At 31.0% G+C, this 12,342-nt stretch overlaps 1 protein-coding gene across 1 annotated transcript; it reads right to left on the bottom strand.

Moving 5' to 3' along the window:
* Positions 1-3,208: 3,208 nt before the first annotated feature.
* LYM2 (lysm domain GPI-anchored protein 2 precursor) lies at positions 3,209-6,470 on the bottom strand. The gene is made up of 4 exons (XM_068613516.2): positions 5,781-6,470; positions 4,046-4,166; positions 3,744-3,934; positions 3,209-3,601 (listed from the first exon to the last, which is right to left on the bottom strand). The coding sequence occupies exons 1-4, from the start codon at positions 6,451-6,453 to the stop codon at positions 3,471-3,473; spliced, it is 1,116 nt and encodes a 371-aa protein (XP_068469617.1). The 5' UTR covers positions 6,454-6,470; the 3' UTR covers positions 3,209-3,470.
* Between the last annotated feature and the right edge of the window lie 5,872 nt (positions 6,471-12,342).

Here is a 12,342-nt window from a genome sequence, read left to right as displayed (position 1 = left end):
ACAGATCTCTATCACCTACTAACTATTACTCACAGATCTCTATCACCTACTAACTATTACTCACAGATCTCTATCACCTACTAACTATTACTCACAGATCTCTATCACCTACTAACTATTACTCACAAATATTTATTACCCACGAATCTCTATTACCTACGAACTATTATCCACGGATCTCTATTACCTACTAACTATGATCATAATAATTATATACATAATATTAAAAATATTATTATCAAATGAATAATTATAAAATCATAACTAATATTCATAAATCTATACATATACATACAAATACACATGAATTTATATTTAAATAAATATATATATATAATAAAAATAAAAACTAAAAAATACGGATGTACAGACACAAGAGTTTCTGTGTTTCCGTTAGTAATAATAATAATCATAACTAATAAGTATAGATATTGTTAATATTATAAAATTAATAATATTAATATAATAATATAAATAATATTATTAGATTTATATTAATAATATGAATACTATTATTATTAATAATAATAATAGTATTGGTAATATTAATAGTATTAATGATATTAAATATATAAATTAATAATATTAGTAATAATAATATAAATAATTTTAATAAAAATATTAATAAAATTAATATTATAATTAATATTAATAATATTAACACTATTTATAATATTTAATAATACTAATAATATTTAATAATATTAATAATACTAGTAATATTTAATAATATTAATAATACTAGTAATATTTAATAATATTAATAATACTAGTAATATTTAATAATATTAATAATACTGACAACATTAATAATATTTAATAATATTTAATAATATTAATAATATTTAATAATACTTAATAATATTTAATAATATTAATAATACTTAATAATATTAATAATAATAATAATTAATAATATTTAATAATACTTATAATATTGAATAATATTAATAATATTTAATGATATTAATAATACTAATAATATTTAATAATATAATAATATTTAATAATATTATTATAATAATTAATAATGTTATTATAATAATTAATAATGTTATTATAATAATTAATAATGTTATTATAATAATTAATAATGTTATTATAATAATTAATAATGTTATTAATTTGAATAATAATAATATTAATGTTATTAAATATATGAATAATTTTAATAATTTTATATTATTAATTATATTAATATTAATAATAATTATAATATGACAACAAAAGTTAGTTGGTAGAATGTTAAAACTTTGCTGGTCATTTTTCAAGGACTTAATTTTGAGTTACTTAGTTTTAACTTTAATTATAATTGTTATAGTTATATAATAATTGGCTTAGTACTTTTTAGTTAACCTCTAGCTCTCTTTTGACTCATTATTTTAAGTTTCAAAAATATTTTAACTCTCCACTTTTTAATTAATCTTCAAGCTTTTCTAACTCTAATTTTAAGTGACTAATCCACAATCTTTTTGGGAGAAAGGCAAAAAAAAGAGGAGTGTCATTCTTTTTGTTCTATGTTTGCTCTCAAACGCAAGTTCCTTTCTTCTATCAAAAAAGGTCGAACAAGTCAAAACCAAGATTATCATATTGCGGTGAGATTCGACGGGATCGTGAAGGTTGAGCTTGAAGAACGTCAAGACTTGGATCTCCACAACAGTAACAACATCGCAATAGACACACGTTTAAGAGAATAACACAAAGACAACAAGAACGGGTGAACGAGTGTGAAGTTGTTGCTTACATTACTCCGAAAAAAAAAAGGAAAGTTTGGGGTGATGTGCTTCCGTAACAACAACCATTTTTATCTTTTTTTTTCTTCATTTTTTAATCATTTATTATCTATGTGTCCCTCTCTCATCTTTAATGTATAATTTTTCAACCATTCAAACCAACCATTGTCTCCGTTATCTTTATTCTGTTGGATCTTGAATCTACAAACTTTTTAACTTTTTTTTTCCTTTTTTTTTATTTTCTTTTAAATTATTTTTTATTTTTTTATTTATACTTATATATAAAAGAGAATTTCTATATATGTAAATAATAAAAATAAAAAATGCAAGAGTGCTTGCCGTTAATAATAATAATAATAATAATAATAATAGTAATAATAATAATAATAATATTATTATTATTATTATCTAACTGTTTAAATTTTTATTTTATTAGTTGAAAATTTTCTTGGGAAACAATTGTTCTACATTAAATAGGTCTCATTATCTCATGTTACTTTTAAACAACTCTTACAAGTTAATTTCGTAAGATTTTCTTATTAAAACTCAGTATCACTTCATTCAATGCTTAGATATGGGTTTTTATACTGAAAAAATTATTCTTAGGACTTAATTCTTAATTTTAGCACTCCCCCACCATGTCATACCAGTAAGAAAATTTCTTCTAAAATTTGAGTCTTGATATAAAACCCGTATTAATGCATCTAAATTGGAAATGCTATTAGTGTTTCAAAACTATTCTTATATTAGTATTTAACATATAATTATGTCTGGTGCCTTTGAGCAAGGTGCTTGTGTTGTGGCTGTTGGAGATGAAGACAGTGGAAGAAAGAACAACAAAGTCTAATCCGGCTGCTTTTGTTCCTCCCATCAGGCTTTTGACTGAGACAACTTAACCATCTATTACTTCTTTAGTGAGGTAACACAATAAATTGTACGTAGCAATAATGATGGAAGAAAAATTATGACAATAGAAAAGAGCAATTTAATACTTCTATTAGGCAAGTCTCCACTCCATCATGGATGACTTTGACCAAAAACCTCAAGTTATTAGTGTGCAATCGAGTGTAATCAACCTGTGATAATGGACTGACGAGGATGCCATTAATATTGCAGGGATTTTATTTTTATGTTTTTTACTTAGAAAAAAATTGAGCTTTGGGGTTAAATGATTGCATCATGTCATCAATGAGTGACGCAAAACATCCTAGTTTAGTTTCAGGAATTTGCCTGTGCAAAATATGGTATTTTGCTTTTTAAACAGAACCAAACTGCACGAAAAGTTTGCAGCTAGACCATTTTCTGATACATAGCAGGGAAAATCTTGTACTGAGGGCAGCAAAACTATTGATGGGGATATTTATAGAAAATTTAGCTCACATAATTTACTTTGGAACTCTAGGATTCTTACTGATATTACATTACATTATCGGATGAGTGTGAATTCAAGTTGTAAACATTGCAAAACAAAAACATACAAAACAAAATACATGTGAACTATTTTAATTACAATAAAATAGTTCAGACATGACTCTTATTCTTCTCAACAAATTTATTCAAGTTACAAACTCTGTAAAGAAAAAACATAAAAAGGTTGGGTTATGGCAACACTCGCAACACAACCCGATCGATCTTAACTCACAAAATTACATAGTGGTCTAGTCAAATAAAAAATGGCTAAAGGAGTGTAGGGTGTTTCATTTTTGCTACAAATCACACAAAAGAAATTTTATTTCACTAAAAAACATAGACAAGAAAGAGGACCAAGTGAATAGCAATGAAAAGATTACTCCAAAGCAAGCCTTGCACAGTGCTCCTGGGCGCTCCTGAACCAGAACCACTAGATCCTCCTGAAGGACTCGGTGGCACTATTTGAACACAATCAGAAAGAACCAAGCATGTCATTAGGTATGTGTCAGTAATGTCACATTTATGCATGCATGCATATCAAGCAATTTTCTCTCTGGATTTTGATACAAACAAGAAATTAAAGTCCTTATTAGCACTAACCTGCACAAGTGTTCTGCGTTACAAGTTCTGCTGAGATATTGCGGAATGTATAACCAGTATAGGCACAGATTGTGCGATTGCAGGGATCTGTATGGGAAGTGATGTTGCCAATGAAGACGTTGCTTGAGCATTGCGCAGAAGGACAAATAGACCAGTTGGTAGGTTTGAGTTCGGATTGCTCGCATTGTAATCTAAATACAAAATCAACATAACAAATGACATCACACGTATATATAATAATACCAACAGAACACAAATTAAAGTAGTAACATAATATGTGAAAAACAAATGGGGGCACTCACATGTAGTTGTTGCTGGAGTCACACTTGCATTTGACGCATTCGTTGGCAGTATAGGCGTAAGAAGAATTTGCAACAAGCAATGGATAATCCAATGATTCATTTTTCACACTCGAGGAACAAGCTGCCACAACCAACAAATTCAATCACCCCAACATATAAATTCGTCCTTATCTCTCATCTACGCCACTAAGTGATTACACAAAGCTACAATTGCTCGGATAGGATTCTAAATTCTCTTACATCATCCTTCTACTAATTGTTTGTTTTATATGCTAAATATTATTTTTTATTATACTTTTAAGATTACAAATCAGAACTTGACTGACATGATAGACATTATCATGTGTTTGAAGATTCTAGAAATAAACATTTTTCATAGTATATAAAAATAAACATCGATTTTATAAAATTAAGTAGGCTTAAATCCGTTTAATACCGATAACAAAGAGTTTATCTTTATTCCATGGAAATAAATGATGAATATATATAAAAAACTGATCAGTCAAAACAATTCGTCTCTTTCTGTATAACTGTTTGAAAATTATTCAAAAAATCAATTATTAAAAAAAATACTATTTTCAATAGATTAACATTATGGACTTCTATTGACTTCATGAATCAGGTACACGACAACACGTAAATAATGGACCAGGAGGTAGCGTAGTCATGTTTTCTTTGTGTAAAATAGTGGTATCGTGTAATCAGACTTCAATTTGAAACTCTATGAATAAATTATCCAACTTAATTATACTTACATATACACTACGATTAGATAAATCCTAATAGATTAACATTATCCAGACCCCAAAAAAAAACAATTTCAACTTTCGTGTATCTAATTTACATAATAATTCATTTGTTTTAATAAATTTAAATCGAAACCTAGCAAATGGATCTTTGTATAATAATTTTCTACCCGAAAGTTGTTTGTATAAAAAAGTAATAAAGATGTTTGAAAAAAATATAAATATAAGAAAAAAATAGTTAAATATATTTAGCTCTTTTATAAACTAAAATCAATTTATAGCTTTAATTTTAGGGAAATGAAATGAGAAGTCTTTCTACAAAAATTAAGTTCACGACGCAGTTTCAAAAAGTTGGGTGGATGTGGCTTTGATTTCTTAAGTTTTTTTGAAAAAATTCGAGGAATAACTTACATTTGACAAAAAAAAATATATTTTTTAAGTCCTTATTACTCTCGTCCATCTTTCTACAGATTTTAGAATTAATTGACAATTTATTTTGTTCTCATTAAATATTATAAATAAATGTGTTTTTTGTATAATCAGAAGATAATTTTAAAAAATGATTAAATTTGATATTAAGATCACATACACTAATTAAAATGGTATTCTCGAAAAATACTTCCAGTTCCTAAATAACAAATTCAAGAGACTAATATAGCACAGTTTTAAATACAACTGACTAAAATATTTTTTTTAAAAAGTACTTTCAGTTTTTAAACAATAAATTTATGAAACTAAAATCATATATTTTTAAATTTTTAAAAAAACTAAGTAATTTTAAAAAAATGAAAAGAAAAAAAGTAGATCGTTTTGAATTTGAGAAAGTAAAATCATAGTTAGTAAGTAGAAAAGGTGGATGAAAGTTAGAAGGAACAAAATCAAAATTATTGTAGGTTGGGATTGGGAATGCGTTTGGAAAGAGGCGCAATCATAGTTTGCATATGAAGGAATCGAAAGAGGAAGAGAATGAGATGAAAGTGGTAGGTTACCTTGAAGAGGAACATCAAGAATCTGACCGGCCTGAAGCGTTTTGGGGTCGGAAATGCCATTGAGTGTGAGGAGGATCTGCTGACTGGTGCCAAATTGTTCAGCAATACCCTCCACCGTGCTCTGTGCCGCCACCAGGTGCGCATAGTGCACCACTCTGCTCCCATCCACCTCGTCGCAGCTACACGGCAGCGGAATATAAATCGTGGCCCCGGCGGTGATATTATTCTCGTCCGGTATATTATTCGCCGCCGTGATCTGCGGATACTTCACAAGACCCCCAAACGTCGTCGTCGCTATGTTGTACAGCGTGTCGTCCTTTTTTATCTTATAAAGCGGAACCCGGTCCGAGAGTCCCGTCCCGTTGAGGCACCTGCACGGCAACGGCACCTTCACAACCTCGCTGGGCCCCACCTCGTGGCGCTTTGTGGTGTTGCTTGGGAGGTTGTTCGCGCCTAGGATGTCCACAAGTTTCTTCACGTTGAAGAGGGTTTGGATGTCGCCCAGGGTGGTGCCGTTCACGTGAGAGTACCCAATCAGGGCGCCACAGGCGGAGTTATTCGCGCTGTTGCACACGAATTTGGCCTCCGGTTGGGCCTCTACAGTCGCCACCACCGCGATTGCTACCACCGCTATAACTTTGACCATCCAAACAGCCCCTTTCCCCGCGCCCATTTTGTTCTAGTGTGGCTGAAGGAAAGAGGATTTTCCAATCTTTTATAAAGATAAGGTAGGAGCTGTTGATTTTGGGTTGGGTCTTGGTTTCATACGTGTGATGTGGTTTGAACAGAAGTGGTGTGTGGGCAGAGAAAGTAATTATAGTAATAAAATATTAAGGTAGAAGCATAAAATAGTTAGGAGGAAGCAATTAATTTGAAGTCTTTGGGGATACTGTAGATGTGGAAAATATAGATTATTTGAAGTGTGGTGGTGTCTTTTTTCTTTCTGTGGATAGATCCTGGAAACTGCCATGCGCGCTTGCTCGCTGAATTCTGCGTCCGAGTTTGTGGGTGAAGTTTAAAGTTAATTCACGCGTTTACCATTTATTTGATTCTTTAAGAAGAAAATAAAAAATAGTACTAAGTATGAAGGCATGTTAGCCTCATAAAAGTCAGAATGAAGCATGGTGCGGCCACGTGGCTTGACTCCCAATATATAAGACTACTTATTTTGATTGAAAAATCTAATTAACTAAAAATAAAAATATATTTCATTATTATTAAGATAGAAATAGATATAAATTTTATTTTATAATTTATTTTTTATAAAGTTAAGTTAATTTTAAAATTTATTTTTTAATATGGTATGATTTATTCTAATAGAATTTGTAATACTTATCAAACTATCATTATCGAAATACCTGTTATATATAGTTTCACTCTAGAAGAGTGAGTTAGAGATCCTATATTTTATGAATCTATTTTATAAAACTGTGTTAAAGTTAAAAGTCTATTTTTTAATAATTATCAGTAATTAAATTTTGCCTGCAATTTGAATTGAAGGAGGTCCTTGTGTTTGAACAAGAAGGGTATTTAGTTATGGTAAAGGTCGTTTAGAAATATAAATAGAAATTAAAAAGGGTATTTACTATTGATTGGTCTATGTTGGAATTTAGACAATTCAATTCTTGTGTGGGAAAATATTGAGCAGATAGAGACGTGACTGAAGTTCCCTTGCGAGGAAGTCGCCCAATATGAAAACGACCGAAACATAAAGAAAGAAGGAAAGCTAGTATGAAACCAGAATCTCTTGTGCAAGACTTTACTGTGGCTTCTCTTCAGTCAACTAGGTTAATTTATGTCTCATTTTTTAAATTTCAAGTAATTTTTTTATTGGTTTCATAATTTATTTTTTTAATCATTAAAATCATAAAATATCAAATTAGATATATTAATAATCGATGTTTTAAATAATAATAATAAAAATACTAATATTGATTTGTACTATTAATTAAAAATATAAAATTAAATTTTGTCATTATTATTACAAAAACTTTCACAAATATGTATCACTAAATCTATTTGAAGTTGTTAATAAACATTTCTTGTACCCATGTAAAATCCCTGAAAATAACATCTAACTATTACAATACAAGTTTTACTGATTTCTGTACAAACTTGTGTATTTCAAAACATTTCATTTAAAAGATTATGACTTATAGAAATACAAACATTTACAATATAAGATTTAAAACATCCTAAAGCTTTCTAGGACCTCCTACACCTGCATGATAATTTGCTCGTGTACATAGTACCGTCATTGCAATTCACAACAAGCAAGAAAAACAAGGGTAAGCTAGTGAAAATATAGTTTTATAATGTGCACAATTAAATCAAAAGAGAAAATCAAATTACATGAATCAATTTCAGAATTATTAAATCTTCTTCAAATCCCAACATAAAGCAATCACATAGATTTCACATGGATCTACACATCCAGGATATTCAACAAATATAATAACAACTAACGCCTTCCCGAAGACCCGTCTAAGTAAGTCCTATAGAGACTAACACCTGATCCAAAGATTACCAGCGAATCCAACAAAAAGAATCAATGTAAGTTTAATACAACTCAAGTCGTGCATCTCATGTATCACGGTGTGCATGAACTCCCCAGCTTCTCACCACTAGATATCTTAGTCTTTGTAACTTAGATCATCGGTGAAGCTCGGAGATCTTTGTTACCACATAGACATTAATATTTAATACACAAACAAATATCACTCGATACATTATCCCAAATGTATGAATTTAATTTCACACAATTGTCATCATACAATATCATTCAAAACACAATCCACAATATTTAAAATCTTATTTAACACAAAAAAACAACACTTAAATACTAAACCATCAAAATCTAATATTTTTACAAATTTAAACAATATATAAACAAATACGACATATAAACAAACAACATCCCTGCAAGATAAATTGAATATGGGACCACGTCTCTTCGCCATCCAGGTCTTCTAGCCTAGGGTGCTATTAAAAATTAAATTTAACTTCCCTTACCTTAATTGTTTGCTTTCCAAGCAACTTCTAGAATTTTATTTCCCTAGTCTAGATAAGCTTCAAGATTTAAGGGCCTAATGCAAGTTATCCAAACAAAATAGAAATTCAGTATGTAGTAGAATAAGTTAAGAGTATTACTTTTCTCAACTGACCCCACTAAGATTAATGACTAAATCCTAAGGAAAAAAGGAAAAACAAAGAACAAATGATCTTTAGAGCAAAAATGAACTTATTCTGTTTAAAAATCTGATTGGGTAGAAATGTTCCTTAACTCTTCAGTTACAACGTGGTCCGATCAGATTCTAAAATAGATAAAAATTGGAGAAAAAATGAATAGAAAAGAAAGAGAGTTGGAGAGATGCAGAGAGAGTAAAAGAAAAGGAAAGACACTGTGTGGGGGGTTGTGGCTCTCTTTTTTATTTTTTTTAAGTCGTTACACTATTTTTTTTTTTTAATGTAACACTATTTGAAAATCTCTTCATGATTATAATTCTAATTAACATTAAAATTAATTTATCTGATTTATTTTCAATAATCATGTTATGCAATGCATGTTTTGTTCATTGTATTCATGTGTCAATTATGTGATGGACTGCATATAATTGCAAGTCGAGATTTTAAGACACTAAATGCTCTTTCAACATCTTTTTTTAACTCCTTGAAATTTTGCCAATAACTTTGTTGTTGTTTTTTTCTCTTCTTACATTGGAATGCCTTTGATGAACCTTGCCCAATAAAGGTAAATGTCATATGCAACATAATGTCTTATAGGTTCTATTATTATGAATTACACTAAAAAAGTTCGAGTTTGTAAAAATCATTAAATACAGAGATGATTTATTCAACACATTAATATAATTATTTGAACCTCTAACTTTAAAATATGCATGTTAAATCCAACAATTTTGAGAAGGAACAACCTCACAAATATGTCTAGACCATTTACAAAAGCTTCTAAGCATTTGAAGAATTTAATCGTATACATCCACCAATTTAAACAGTTTTGATTGTGTGGTTAAACATCTAAATATAAAATATAATTTTAATATACGGGTATAATGGTTGAAATATGATAGGAAATGTTGCAGGAATAGACTGCTATTGAGAGTTCAAATGTCGTCCAATCTCATGGAGAATCATCTTCGTTGTTTTAGACATCTCATATATTAAAGATGTTGACTCATATGTGTTGTGGACCTTCATCGAATAATATGTCACTACCATACTCATAGGTTGTTAACACATTCAAATTATTATGAAAGTGTTGTCATGTAATACACATATACATATAGTCATTGTATCAACCTATAATGAAATCTTAAAAAAATAATATAGAACTTTGTACAAAACCATAATTTAAATCAAAACTTCTAACACGTGCAAATGTTATAGATGTAAGAATGAACTGTCATGGGATCTCAAATGCACAATTATGTTATCCTTTATATTAAAAATATTAGACAAATAAATTAAATTACTCAACGAGAATTATCGTTGACAATATAACAAAATAGACAACTCTCAATTATATATTATACAAAAGAAAAAATAAAAATAATGATATTTATAATGATCACAGTAATAATACATTAATAGTAACTGTAATATATTATTATTAGTAATAAAAAAATTAATAGTACTACAATTTTTTTTTAAAATAAACAACAATATAATAAATACAAATGACAATATAAATTCTAGTACTATAAATAATAATGAATTTAAGAAATAATAATAATTAAAATAATTAATTGATAGTTATAAATTTTTATTAATAATAAAAATTATTTTAATACCAATAATTTTTTAGTTTATAAAATACTATCTAATTTAGTCAATATATTAACTAATTATTTTTTATCTTTAAAATTAGTTTTTATTTAATTATTTTCTTGTAATAAATATAAATTTTCATAAATTTATAATATTTTTGAGAATTATGATTATAATAATAATAACAATAAATATTCTTATCAAAATTTTATTACATGTTTTATATCGTACTGGTATGGACCGATCAGTCACTACCATGACTCCTACCTCTTATCAAACATCGACTGCCTAATAGATGGGGCGACCGACCATAAAATCCTAAGCTTCCTGGACACTTATTCCGGCTATAACTAGATAAGTATGCATCCCAAGGACAAAGAGAACACGACCTTCATGACGGTCGATGCCAATTACTACTATGAGATCATGTCATTCGGTCTCAAGAACGCAGGGGCGACCTACCAACGCCTCATGGACAAAATCTTCCAAGGACTGATCGGCCAGTGTATAGAGGTGTATGTGGACGACATAGTGGTGAAGTCCGACTCTTTCAACAAGCATGTGGAAGACCTCGAGGAGGTATTCAAAGCCCTCAGAGGGGCCAATATGAAGCTCAACCCCGAGAAGTGCACATTCGGGGTTTAGGGAGGGAAGTTCCTGGGTTTTATGCTGACCCATAGGGGGATAGAGGCCAACCCCGACAAATGCCAAGCCATTGTTCGCATGAGAAGTCCAAAGAACATCAAGGAGGTGCAACAGTTCCTAGGGCGCTTGACAACCCTTTCTAGGTTCGTACCTCGGCTGGCCGAGAGAACAAAGCCGATGGTACAATTGCTTCGGAAAGCCGTCAAGTTTAGTTGGGATGATAGATGCAAAGAAATCTTCAAGCAACTGAAGGATTTTCTAACATCCCCATCGGTCATACAAAAGTCGAGACCCGATCAACCCATCCTGGTGTATTTGGTGGTCTCGGAGGAGGCAATCAGTGTTGCGTTGGTGCAGGAGATCGAAGGCGAGGAACGACCGATATACTTCGTCAGCCGAACGCTTCATGCGGTCGAGACGAGATATCAGATTATTGAAAAGGTGGCGCTCGCCCTAGTCCTCACAGCAAGACGAATTTGCCCCTACTTCCAAAACCATTCAATCACTGTAAGGACCGACTACCCCATCTTTAAAATTTTGTTTGAACTCGACCTTGCAGGACGGATGATAGGATGGTCGGTCGAGCTGTCCGAATTCGACATTCGGTATCAACCAAGAGGGCCTATCAAGTCCCAGTGCCTGACCGACTTCTCAACCGAGCTCACACCGCTACCCACCTTGTCGGCCGGGTGGACACTCTACGTGGATGGCTCGTCCAACAAGACAGCCTGTGGAGCCGGAGTCGTCTTGGAAGGACTAAGCAATCTCCTCCTAGAGCAAGCACTCTAGTTTGGATTTAAGGCGACCAACAACCAGGCCGAGTACGAGGCCTTGCTCGCTGGGCTAAACCTAGCCTACGACATGGGAGCACGTGAGGTCGTGTGCAAGATCGACTCCCAGGTTATGGTCGGCCAGATCAAGGGAGAGTTCAAGGTGAAAGAACCCCTGCTACAGTGCTACTATCATGCTGCCCGGAACAACATCGCCTGGTTCCATAAGGCACCTGTGGAACACATACCGAGGCAGGAAAACAAAAGGGTCGATGCATTGTCTAGGCTATCGGTCACAAAGAAAAAGAGTCACCAATGATCAGTTATGCAAGTGTGTCAGAAACCGAATGTCTTGCAATAGT

This window comes from Phaseolus vulgaris, chromosome 2, assembly GCF_051622355.1.
Source record: "Phaseolus vulgaris cultivar YP4 chromosome 2, ASM5162235v1, whole genome shotgun sequence".
Lineage (NCBI taxonomy): Eukaryota > Viridiplantae > Streptophyta > Magnoliopsida > Fabales > Fabaceae > Phaseolus > Phaseolus vulgaris.
The sequence above is the reverse complement of the archived record's forward strand: the minus strand, read 5'-3'. Positions and strand labels throughout refer to the sequence as shown.